General features: G+C 42.5%; 1 protein-coding gene across 1 annotated transcript in view; it reads right to left on the minus strand.

The window, feature by feature from the left end:
- Nucleotides 1-13,922, minus strand: part of sh3gl2a (SH3 domain containing GRB2 like 2a, endophilin A1) — a 28,985-nt gene that overhangs the window by 13,703 nt on the left and 1,360 nt on the right. The window contains exons 2-6 of the mRNA XM_083538942.1: nucleotides 4,775-4,843; nucleotides 4,099-4,171; nucleotides 3,812-3,955; nucleotides 2,972-3,105; nucleotides 2,513-2,671 (exon numbers count right to left, since the gene is read on the minus strand). Coding sequence (XP_083395068.1) covers nucleotides 2,513-2,671; nucleotides 2,972-3,105; nucleotides 3,812-3,955; nucleotides 4,099-4,171; nucleotides 4,775-4,843 — 579 coding nt within the window. The remainder of the gene's footprint in view (nucleotides 1-2,512; nucleotides 2,672-2,971; nucleotides 3,106-3,811; nucleotides 3,956-4,098; nucleotides 4,172-4,774; nucleotides 4,844-13,922) is intronic.

Consider the following 13,922-nt stretch of genomic DNA (forward strand, 5'->3'; position numbering starts at 1 on the left):
GCAGATCTGCAGTAACTACAGGGGAATTAAGTTGATCAGTCACACCATGAAGTTCTGGGAAAGAGTAGTGGAAGCCAGGCTGAGAGAAGAGGTGACCATCTGTGAGCAGCAGTATGGTTTCATGCCGAGGAAGAGAACCACAGATGCCTTATTTGCTTTGAGAATGTTGATGGAGAAGTATAGAGAAGGTCAGAAGGAGTTGCATTGTGTATTTGTGGATTTAGAGAAAGCGTACGACAGGGTGGAGAGAGGAGTTGTGGTATTGTATGAGGAAGTCAGGTGTGTCAGAGAAGTATGTGAGGGTGGTGCAGGACATGTATGAGGACAGTGTGACAGCAGTGAAGTGTGCAGTAGGAACGACAGACTGGTTCAAGGTGGAGGTTGGATTGCATCAAGGATCGGCTCTGAGCCCTTTCCTGTTTGCAGTGGTGATGGACAGGTTGAAGGACAAGGTCAGACAGGAGAGGAGGGACATGGGGTATATCAGTAGGAGAATGCTGAGGATGGAGCCACAAGGAAGGAGGAAAAGAGGAAGAACAAGGAGGAGGTTTATGGATGTGGTGAGGGAAAACATGCAGGTATAGTTGGTGTGAAAGAGGCAGATGTAGAGGACAGGGGGGTTTGGAGACGGATGATCCGCTGTGGCGACCCCTAATGGGAGAAGCCGAAAGAAGAAGAAGAAACATCTGTTTTACTGATAGTAAACATAGCAAAAGTTCTGTTTGGTGTCCTGATGATTTATGTAATTAAAAAAAATTTAAACAGCAGAATTACTTTAAAACATTTACAGGAATATTTTGTGTTTGGTTCCACTAATAATAATAATAAACATACATTTGCATAAAGCATCAACATTTGTCCATGTTGATTAGAGAATTTGAGAACACAAACATTTTTCATTGAAGGTACATTCAGAACAGATACAAATGTGTGATTTAATAGATGGACAGCCCTAATATACACACAGTGGGGCAAAAAAGTGTTTATTCAGCCACCAATTGTGAAGTTCTCCCACTTAAAAAGATGAGATCTGTGAGGGCTGTAATTTTCATCATCAATACACTTCAACTCTGAGACAAAATGAGAAAAATAAATCCCAAAAAAGAAAGATTTCTGTCCCTCACAGACCTGTAAGTTCTTCTTTAAGAGGCTTCTCTGTCCTCCACTTGTTTCCTGTATTAATGGCACCTGTTTGAACTCGTTATCAGTATAAAAGGCACCTGTCCACAACCTCAAACAGTCAGACTCCAAACTCCACTATGGCCAAGACCAAAGAGCTGTCAAAGGGCACCAGAAACAAAGCTGTAGACCTGCACCAGGCTGGAAGACTGAATCTGCAGTAGGTAAGCAGCTTGGTGTGAAGAAATCAACTGTGGGAGCAATTATTAGAAAATGAAAGACCACTGATAATCTCCCTCGATCTGGGGCTCCACGCAAGATCTCACCCCGTGGGGTCAAAATAATCACAAGAACGGTGAGCAAAAATCCCAGAACCACTCGGGGGGACCTGGTGAATGACCTGCAGAGAGCTGGGACCAAAGTAACAAAGGCTACCATCAGTAACACACTACACCGCCAGGGACTCAAATCCTGCAGTGCCAGACGTGTCCCCCTGCTTAAGCCAGGACATGTCCCGGCCCGTCTGAAGTTTGCTAGAGAGCATTTGGATGATCCAGGAGAGGATTGGGAGAATATCATATAGTCAGATGAAACCAAAATAGAACTTTTTGGTAAAAACTTAACTTGTCATGTTTGGAGGAGAAAGAATGCTGAGTTGCATCCAAAAAACACCGTACCTACTGTGAAGCATGGTGGTGGAAACATCATCCTTTGTAACAAATATAATACCTATTTTTTCACCATAATTTGCAAATAAAATATTTTAAAATCAGACAATGTGATTTTCGGGATTTTTTTCTCATTTTGTGATGCACATTTAATTGTGTGAATATGGATAAAGAATCCTGTCAGGTTACAGAACCAACATAGCAAATAAGATTAGTTCATTATTAAATCTCATTAAAGTTTATTATTAAAGTTTAAACTCCGAGTTTTTTTCTTTTATTAAAATGAGAAGGTAATTCATTTATATTGATTACTACATAAAAAAAATACTTTCAAATGCTGTCAGATAAAATGTATTTGAAGGTTTATGGTTCAGTAATGAGGAAAGATTTTGAGAGTAAGCGGAATTTATGAAAAATAATCACTGACTATTGCACAGAGATGCTGCTGGATCAGGAAGAGCCACTAGAGGGCGCTGTGTTACAAGATAGAGACGTGATGGAGATTCATTTTATATACAGAATATATTTCTATCTCCCAAATATATTACACCAATAATCTCATATTAATACACTTACAATAATATTAATAATAATAATAATAATAATAAAACACTATGTAAAACAGCTACAATTACAAATTGTACAAATTTAAATGTAATTTTCCAGTGACAAGCACACACACACACACACACACACACACACACACACACACACACAGTCCTTACGTCACTCTCCAGAAGGTTGAACATGCTCTGCTCAGCGATGTCCTTCGAGTCGTCAAATTTCTCCAGCGCTTGTTTGATCTCGTCCTCAGTCACCTTCCCCTGACGCTTCTTCTTATAGTCAAAGTCCAAGCGCCGTCCTTCCATCTTCTTTAAGTGGTGCTTAAAACACACACACACACACACACACACACACACACACACACACACACACACACACACACAAACACAAACACACACACACACACACACAAACACACAGTACTTCAAATACACCCGAATGACCACCAGGGGGCAGAGTCAAACAAAACACAGTTAAATACAAAATAGAATAAATCATGAGTCATGGACTCGACCAGAATACACACTGTTTGTGTGTGTGTGTGTGTGTGTGTGTGTGTGTGTGTGTGTGTGTGTGTGTGTGTGTGTGTGTGTGTCTATAACCTAATATGATTTATTTACCTGGATCTCCTTCAGGTCTTTATCGTGCAGCACCTGCATCGGATCGATGAAGTTCTGTTTCACCTCCATATCCAGCGCATCCTTCACCTCCCCCAGCTCCTTCATAGCTTCTCCAGCATCGATCAAAGCCAGACCTGAAACACACACACACACACACACACACACACACACACACACACACACACACACACACACACAGTGTGTATTCTGGTCGAGTTCAGGTTTGGGTTCTGCAGCTGCTTCAGTGGATTTTTTACGCTTTACATTCAGATCAGTCAAACATCTGGATGTTTCTTCAGTAGAAGTGTACTTCAGGTAGAGCGTAGAAAATACAGACTGAAGAGGATTTGTCACATATAAATGTAAGATGGTGTAACAGAACAGCAATTTAAAAGTCCTGGGATAATGATGAAGATGATGAAGATGGTGAAGATGGTGATTGATGTGAAACAGTGAGAGCTTCATCTCGTCACTCTCTCAGAGGGACTGCAATTAAACAGTTTTTGCACTCATTATTCTGCAGAATAGCACGTCATCCAGCGCAGGTTTTTACTGTACATTTGATTTATTTGCTCCATCAGTTCCTCGTGTGCAGGTCAGACACTGCACCTTCATCCCTCACACATGGTACACGTGTAAGAATTTCTAATCAGAGTTCCTTTGGGTTAGAACCAATCAGCATGCAGAGGACAGGAAGCTGTGACCATATAAGGAGTGTGCTGAGGAGAGAAGGCAGGGATATGGACCAGGCCAGGACTGAGGTATGGAATATAAAGTGCAATGAACGCTTTCAGGAGTGAGGCCTTCGTTGCTATAGAAACAGCATCGTGGTGCAGTTACCGAAGTTGGACTCGTCCCCGAGCTCGCGGCCGAACTTCTGCATGGCGTCGCCCAGCACCGCCTCCGTCTGTGTGTAACCCGGCCCCTTCTCACCGCCACGGATCTTCGACATGGAGCTCATCATGCTCAGCTTAGCACGGGTCGCTAACACACACACACACACAAACACTCTGTGTTACTTTACCTACAGCTCTCAGCCAATCAGAAGACAAAATAATCAGACACATGATATTTAGTGAATTACTGTGTGTGTGTGTGTGTGTGTGTGTGTGTGTGTGTGTGTGTACCTGGATTAGGCTGCAGGTATTCTGTAGTTTTGGTCATGATGTCCAGCACGGCTCGACTCGTAACGTCCACCTTCTACACACAAACACACACAACTTATATTACATATGCTGTAATGTGTAGGTGAGAAATAAAGAAATTCTACAGAGTTCATTATCACTTTTATATTCAAACGTGTGTGTTCTCAGACAGGAAGTGACACTGCGGTGTGTTACACACTACATTTATTACACACTCATCACTGTGTTTATTTATTACACAAACAACTCAAATACAGACACACACAGAAAGACAGGCACTGTAAAATAAAAGTAAAAGTGAATTTGAATGAAGAGACAGTCAGAGAGAGAGACAGTCAGAGAGAGAGACAGTCAGAGAGAGAGAGAGACAGTCAGAGAGAGAGACAGACAGAGAGACAGTCAGAGAGAGAGACAGACAGTCAGAGAGAGAGACAGTGAGACAGTCAGAGAGAGAGACAGTGAGACAGTCAGAGAGAGAGACAGACAGTCAGAGAGAGAGAGAGACAGTCAGAGAGAGAGAGAGACAGTCAGAGAGAGACAGTCAAAGAGAGAGACAGTGAGACAGTCAGAGAAAGAGACAGTCAGAGAGAGAGACAGAGAGAGAGAGAAACAGTCAGATGTATTGATTGACTGATTGATTAATAAACAGTGATCTGACCTTCTCCATGTCCATGAAATCATTGTCGAGTTTGGTTCCTTCAGCTCCACCCACTTTCTCACTCACTCTCTGTAAAGGAGAAAAAACACACACACACAAACACACACACACACACACACACACACACACACGTTGACTCAATGACAGTAATGACCTGCCCTGCTCATCCAGAACTATAATTTAATGACCTCTATCTCCACACAAAACCTGGGGTGATCAGTGACTAAGTGCAGTGTAGAGAACAGCAAGGGTTTTTTTTGTCTTCAGCAACACACACACACACACACACACACACACACACACACACACACACACACACACACACACACACACACACACACACACACACAATTTTTAATCCTGAATCTCTAATGCAGGACACTCAGCATTCTCCTAAACAGTGTGTGTGTGTGTGTGTGTGTGTGTGTGTGTGTCCTCTGTAAATGTTTCTTATCAGTGTTCAGAAGGAACAATTACACACACTTATGTGTTCACTGACTTGTAATAATCACAAGTTTAAAGCTCTCTGTTTCTAGTTTATTATACACACACACACACACACACACACACACACACACACACACACACACACACACACCTTTGATGATGAACATGTTGAGAGTGAACACTGCATTAAGCCCTGTGCATTTAGCGCACACACACACACACACACAGCATCACTACAGGAGCCTCTTACATAACACCACGTGTGTGTGTGTGTGTGTGTGTGTGTGTGTGTGTGTGTGTGTGTGTGTGTGCTAAATGCATGCTAGGGTGGTTGAACCAGATGGTAATGCGTGTACAAAGTGAGACAAACACGTACATACATACATACATACATACATACATACATACATACATATACACACACACACATACACACACACACACACACACACACACACACACACACACATACATACACACACATTGTGTTTACACTTAGTGTGTATTATATCAGTCTCATTCTACTGCACGAGGAGTAACAGCTCCATTAACACCTCCTGACCAATCACAGACCTGAACTCCTCTTCAGCATCACCTTCATCATCCTCGCCCTTCTCTTAATCATCATCATCATCATCCTCTTTATCATCCATAATCATCATCATCACCCTCATCTTCCTCTTAATCATCATCACCATCCTATTCTTCCTCTTGATCCTCATCTTCTCCATCATCCTTCCCCCTTCTCTTCTTCCTACTATTTCTCTCTCTTTCTCCTCCATTTCCTCTTTGCCTTCCTTCTCTTACTCATCTTCATCCTCCTCCTCCTCTTACTACTTGTCTTCCTTCTTCCTCACCCTTCCCTTCATCCTCCTCCGCAGCAGTAGTATGGTGTCAGATCTCTACTCTGCTCACTTGAGCTTGTTAACATCAGCAATGTATTTCTGCTGAACAGCTGAACATCTTACACACTCACGTCTCCTGGTCTGTTCATCAAAAACACTCAGAGGCAAACAAAGAGACGCTGCACTGTGTGTGTGTGTGTGTGAGAGAGAGAGAGAGAGAGAGAGAGAGAGAGAGAGAGAGAGAGAGAGAGAGAGAGAGAGAGAGAGAGAGAGAGAGAGAGAGAGAGAGAGAGAGAACAATGCAGTTGTAATTAAAGTCGTGAGCTTACACCCACAATGCACTGGGGCAAGGTCACCTGGTATACTGTGTGTGTGTGTGTAACACATCTATAATGTCAGTGTCCATCGTTTAAACTCATGTTTTATGATGATTTGAATTACACCCAGTCACGTGCGAGGATCATAAGTATTCAGACAAACCAGCACTCGGAAGTCTAAAGATTTTTTTTTTTTTTTTATGTTTTGTCTCTTTACTTGTTTTACTCGACCTCAGTGCAGCTTTTTACACCATTGATCATCATCTCCTGCTTTCTGAACTGGAGAACGTTGTTGGAATAAAGGGAACAGCTCTCTCCTGGCTCAGGTCTTATTTGACTGATTGCTATTAGTTTGTTGATGTAAATGGTGAGTTCTCCACACTCTCTGAGGTAAAGTTTGGTGTTCCACAAGGATCTGTCTTAGGCCCTCTGCTTTTCTCTTTATATCTGCTGCCTCTTGGTGAAATTATTCATAAACATGGTATTGGCTTCCATTGCTATGCTGATGACACACAGATGTATATTTCAGCAAAGCCAGATGAGAGAGATCAGTTTAACAATGTTGAGGAGTGTGTAAAGGACATTAGACAGTGGATGCTTAATAACTTCCTTCTGCTCAACTCAGATAAGACAGAAGTACTTTTACTAGGACCACATGCAGCTAGAAGCAAACTTTATGATTCTGTAGCATCTCTGGATGGTGTTTCTGTCTCTGACCTTGGTGTGATTATTGACCCAAGTCTTTCCTTTGAGGCTCACGTGAATAATATTACCAGGATCTCCTTCTTTCACCTTAGAAATATTGCTAAAACTAGAAATATGATGTCGTTACAGGATGCAGAAAAACTAGTAGATGTTTTTGTAACATCTAGATTAGACTACTGTAACGCTTTACTGTCTGGGTGTGTGAGTAAGTGCATAAATAAGCTTCAGTTAGTTCAGAATGCAGCAGCAAGAGTCCTCACTAGATCTAGAAAATATGACCACATCACCCCTGTTTTAATCATCTACACTGCTCCCAATTACATCTCACACTGATTATAAAATACTACTACTGACGTATAAAGCACTTAACACTCTCACGCCGCAGTATCTGAGTGAACTTCTGTACCAGGATGATCCTCCACGCCTACTTAGATCATAAGGTGCAGGCTATTTGTTGGTACCTCAAATAATAAAGACTACAGCAGGGGGCCTTTTAGTTATGCTGCCATAGCGAGTCTTGCCGGAGTCCAAACTTCACAGTGTCCTTAACTTTCATACAACAATAAAGACACATAATAATCCATATCCTTCTCTCTCTCTCTCTCGTTAAACATGCTCCTGAGGTTCCAGTGACCACTGTTCCTGCCCCTCTCCCCTCCGTAGATCTTCCCTCTTCGTCCAGGTCTGCCTCTGGATAGTGTTCTCTTCGATTGGAGGCCACTCTGTGCAGCTTAGGACGGTTTCTCATCAACACCTTGAGTGGTTCCATGAAATTCTGGAGTAAGAACAGGAGCTTTGAGGATGGATTGGACTGTAGTTAATGTCAACAGTCTGCTACATCGACTCAGGACTACTTTTCACTTCTGATCTCCATCACTGCACCTCAACATCGTTTATATGCTATAAATGGACATACGGTGCAACCCAGATGAGGATGAGGTTCCCTCTTGAGTCTGGTTCCTCAATAAGGTTTCTTATAATATATAATAAGGTTTCTTCCTTCTGCATCTCAGGGAGTTTTTCCTTCATCACAGTCGCCACCAACTTTTTCATCAGGGACAAACTTACACTTATAAAGAACTTATTCACTTTTAATCACCACATTATCTGTGTAAAGCTGCTCGGAGACGATGTTCATTATTAAAAGCGCAATACAAATAAACATGAATCGAATTGGTTGTGTATTTGTGGTGTGTGTGTATAGGTTGCGTATTTGCAGTGTGTGTACAGGTAGTGTATTTGTGGTGTGTGTGTACAGGTTGTGTACGTGTAGTGTTGTGTATGTGTAGTGTATTTGTGATGTGTGTGTGTACAGGTTGTGTGTGTACAGGTTGTGTTTCTATAGTGTATTTGTGGTGTGTGTGTGTGTGTGTATACATGTTTTGTATTTGTTGTGTGTGTATATAGGTTGTGTATGTGTAGTGTATTTGTGGTGTGTGTATAGGTTGTGTATGTGTAGTGTATTTGTGGTGTGTGTGTGTGTGTATAGGTTGTGTATGTGTAGTGTATTTGTAGTGTGTGTGTGTACAGGTTGTGTATTTGTGGTGTGTGTGTGTTTAGGTTGTGTATGTGCAGTGTATTTGTGGGGTGTGTGTGTGTGTGTGTATAGGTTGTGTATGTGTAGTGTATTTGTGGTGTGTGTGTATAGGTTGTGTATGTGTAGTGTATTTGTGGTGTGTGTGTGTGTGTGTGTGTGTGTATAGGTTGTGTATGTGTAGTGTTTTTGTGGTGTGTGTATAGGTTGTGCATGTGTAGTGTATTTGTAGTGTGTGTGTACAGGTTGTGCATGTGTAGTGTATTTGTAGTGTGTGTGTACAGGTTGTGCATGTGTAGTGTATTTGTGGTGTGTGTGTACAGGTTGTGCATGTGTAGTGTATTTGTGGTGTGTGTGTATGTGTAGTGTATTTGTGGTGTGTGTGTATGTGTAGTGTATTTGTGGTGTGTGTGTATGTGTAGTGTATTTGTGGTGTGTGTGTGTGTAGGTTGTGTATGTGTAGTGTATAGGTTGTGTATGTGTAGTGTATTTGTGGTGTGTGTGTGTATAGGTTGTGTATGTGTAGTGTATTTGTGGTGTGTGTGTGTATAGGTTGTGTATGTATAGTGTATTTGTGGTGTGTGTGTGTGTGTAGGTTGTGTATGTGTAGTGTATTTGTGGTGTGTGTGTGTGTAGGTTGTGTATGTGTAGTGTATAGGTTGTGTATGTGTAGTGTATTTGTGGTGTGTGTGTATAGGTTGTGTATGTGTAGTGTATTTGTGGTGTGTGTGTGTGTATAGGCTGTGTATGTGTAGTGTATTTGTGTTGTGTGTGTGTGTAGGTTGTGTATGTGTAGTGTATTTGTGGTGTGTGTGTGTATAGGGTGTGTATGTGTAGTGTATTTGTTTTGTGTGTGTATAGGCTGTGTATGTGTAGTGTATTTGTGGTGTGTGTGTATAGGCTGTGTATGTGTAGTGTATTTGTGTTGTGTGTGTGTAGGTTGTGTATGTGTAGTGTATTTGTGGTGTGTGTGTATAGGCTGTGTATGTGTAGTGTATTTGTGTTGTGTGTGTGTAGGTTGTGTATGTGTAGTGTATTTGTGGTGTGTGTGTATAGGCTGTGTATGTGTAGTGTATTTGTGGTGTGTGTATGTGTAGTGTATTTGTGTTGTGTGTGTATAGGCTGTGTATGTGTAGTGTATTTGTGTTGTGTGTGTATAGGCTGTGTATGTGTAGTGTATTTGTGGTGTGTGTGTGTGTATAGGTCGTGTATGTGTAGTGTATTTGTGGTTTGTGTGTGTGTAGGTTGTGTATGTGTAGTGTATAGGTTGTGTATGTGTAGTGTATTTGTGGTGTGTGTGTGTATAGGTTGTGTGTGTGTATAGGTTGTGTATGTGTAGTGTATTTGTGGTGTGTGTGTATAGGTTGTGTATGTGTAGTGTATTTGTGGTGTGTGTGTGTATAGGTTGTGTATGTGTAGTGTATTTGTGGTGTGTGTGTGTATGTGTAGTGTATTTGTGGTGTGTGTGTGTATAGGTTGTGTATGTGTAGTGTATTTGTGGTGTGTGTGTGTATAGGTTGTGTATGTGTAGTGTATTTGTGGTGTGTGTGTGTGTATAGGTTGTGTATGTGTAGTGTATTTGTGGTGTGTGTGTGTGTATAGGTTGTGTATGTGTAGTGTATTTGTGGTGTGTGTGTGTGTATAGGTTGTGTATGTGTAGTGTATTTGTGGTGTGTGTGTGTGTATAGGTTGTGTATGTGTAGTGTATTTGTGGTGTGTGTGTGTGTATAGGTTGTGTATGTGTAGTGTATTTGTGGTGTGTGTGTGTGTATAGGTTGTGTATGTGTAGTGTATTTGTGGTGTGTGTGTGTGTATAGGTTGTGTATGTGTAGTGTATTTGTGGTGTGTGTGTGTGTATAGGTTGTGTATGTGTAGTGTATTTGTGGTGTGTGTGTGTGTATAGGTTGTGTATGTGTAGTGTATTTGTGGTGTGTGTGTGTATAGGTTGTGTATGTGTAGTGTATTTGTGGTGTGTGTGTGTATAGGTTGTGTATGTGTAGTGTATTTGTGGTGTGTGTGTGTATAGGTTGTGTATGTGTAGTGTATTTGTGGTGTGTGTGTGTATAGGTTGTGTATGTGTAGTGTATTTGTGGTGTGTGTGTGTATAGGTTGTGTATGTGTAGTGTATTTGTGGTGTGTGTGTGTATAGGTTGTGTATGTGTAGTGTATTTGTGGTGTGTGTGTGTATAGGTTGTGTATGTGTAGTGTATTTGTGGTGTGTGTGTGTATAGGTTGTGTATGTGTAGTGTATTTGTGGTGTGTGTGTGTATAGGTTGTGTATGTGTAGTGTATTTGTGGTGTGTGTGTGTATAGGTTGTGTATGTGTAGTGTATTTGTGGTGTGTGTGTGTATAGGTTGTGTATGTGTAGTGTATTTGTGGTGTGTGTGTGTATAGGTTGTGTATGTGTAGTGTATTTGTGGTGTGTGTGTGTATAGGTTGTGTATGTGTAGTGTATTTGTGGTGTGTGTGTGTATAGGTTGTGTATGTGTAGTGTATTTGTGGTGTGTGTGTGTATAGGTTGTGTATGTGTAGTGTATTTGTGGTGTGTGTGTGTATAGGTTGTGTATGTGTAGTGTATTTGTGGTGTGTGTGTGTATAGGTTGTGTATGTGTAGTGTATTTGTGGTGTGTGTGTGTATAGGTTGTGTATGTGTAGTGTATTTGTGGTGTGTGTGTGTATAGGTTGTGTATGTGTAGTGTATTTGTGGTGTGTGTGTGTGTGTGTGTGTGTGTGTGTGTGTGTGTGTTTTGAAAGAGCTGTGACTCAGAGCTGCATTTTAGAACAGATGGTTCTTCAAATGCAGCAAACGTAGTCTCTCTCTCTCTCTCTCTCTCTCTCTCTTACACACACACACACACACACACAGCATGGTGAAGAAAAGAATGTGTGTGTGTGTGTGTGTGTGTGTGCGCGCACACTGCAGCATTGACCCTACTGCAGTGTAAATCTCTCTCCATCTCTGCTTTAGAAATAAATAAATAAATAAAGATCTGTGTGTGTGTGTGTGTGTGTGTGTGTGTGTGTGTGTGTGTGTGTAAGAGGAGGCAAATTTATTAGGGCGATTTAGCGCTATAGTTCCTTATACTGTGTGTGTGAGAACGTCTCTAGTCACTGACCTTCATGTGGTGTCTCTTTCTGACTAACTATAGTGCTGCATAGAGCAGAGTGTGTGTGTGTGTGTGTGTGTGTGTGTGTGTGTGTGTGTGTGTGTGTTAGACTGCAGTTGTCGTTAACAGGAAGCGGAGTGTTGATGTGATGCACTATACTGTGTTCTGACAGAAATCATTAATATATTTTCTAAAAATAATAAAACAGTAACTATAAACCTGAGAGTGTGCAGTGTGAAGGTGCTTTATACTTTACAGCACACTGAAATTCTTTCTTCACATATTCCAGTGATGTCAGAAAGATGGAGTCAGAGCGCAGGGTCAGACATGATGCAGCACAGATGGTTAAGAGCTTTGCTCAGGAGTGTCAGCTTTGTGATACCGGGGCTTCAACCCCCAACCTTCTGATCGGTTAACCAGAGCCTTACCCACTGAGATACCACCTCCCGACTGAGATCTACTGAGTGTGTGCATACTGAGGGCAGGCAGGCAGGCAGGCAGGCAAAATCTCCCACTTCATCTCTCAGTTTGAGAAGATAACACCTGCATACAGAACTGGTTAGACGGCGGTGTTGTGTTTTTGCTAAAACACACACACACACACACACACACACACACACACACAGTTGTTTAGTGAAGGACATGTGGTGAAGGACAGGACTAAGATTCCTGGAGAGAAAAAAAATCAGATTTTCCAACTTTCACAGTTTTCCAGAGTGGATTAGAATCACTAGATTACGCTAAAAACACACACACACACACACACACACACACACACACACACACACACACACACACACACAGTGAAATGGCTTATACAACTGTTCAGCATTTAAACATGAAAAAACACAAACACTCACACAACCTCTCACTCACAACACTCACGCATCCCCTCACTCACAACACCTCTCACAATGTCTCACTCACAACACTCACACACACAACCCTCACACCCCTCACACACCCTCTCACTCACAACACTCACACAACCTCTCACTCACAACACTCACACAACCTCTCACTCACAACACCTCTCACTCACACCCTCACAACACCTCTCACTCACAACACTCACACAACCTCTAACTCACACCCTCACACATCCTCTCACTCACACCCTCTAAATCACAACACCTCTCACTTAACACTCATACAACCTCTCACTCACACAACCTCTCACTCACACCCTCACACACACAACCCACACACAACCCTCACACAACCTCTCACTCACACCCTCAACCCTCACACAACCTCTCACTCACAACACTCACACACCCTCTCACTCACAACACCTCTCACACACACACACACAACACCTCTCACTCACAACACCTCTCACAATCTCACTCACAACACTCACACCCTCACATACAACACTTACACACCCTCTAAATCACAACACCTCTCACAATCTCACTCACAACACTCACACCCTCACATACAACACTTACACACCCTCTCACTCACACCCTCTAAATCACAACACCTCTCACTCAACACTCATACAACCTCTCACTCACAACACCTCTCACTCACACCCTCACACTCACACCCTCACTTACACAACCCTCACACAACCTCTCACTCACAACACTCACAACACCTCTCACACACAACACCTCTCACACCTTCTCACTCACAACACTCACACCCCCCTCACTTACAACACTCACACACTCTCTCACTCACAACACCTCTCACTCACAATGTCTCACTTACAACACCTCTCACAACCTCTCACTCACACCCTCACACCCACTCTCACAACCTCTCACTCACACCCTCTCACAACACCTCTCACTCACACACCCTCTCACTCACACCCTCACACAACCTCTCACTCACAACACCTCACTCACACCCTCACACAACCTCTCACTCACACCCTCACACAACCTCTCACTCACACCCTCACACAACCTCTCACTCACACCCTCACACAACCTCTCACTCACACCCTCACACAACACCTCTCACTCACACCCCCTCTCACTCACACCCCCTCTCACTCACACCACCTCTCACTCACACCACCTCTCACTCACACCACCTCTCACTCACACAACCTCTCACTCACACCCTCACACAACCTCTCACTCACACCCTCACACAACCTCTCACTCACAACACCTCACTCACACCCTCACACAACACCTCTCACTCACACCCCCTCTCACTCACACCACCTC

The sequence above is a fragment of the Silurus aristotelis genome, assembly GCF_946808225.1.
Source record: "Silurus aristotelis genome assembly, chromosome: 4".
Classification (NCBI taxonomy): Eukaryota; Metazoa; Chordata; class Actinopteri; order Siluriformes; family Siluridae; genus Silurus; species Silurus aristotelis.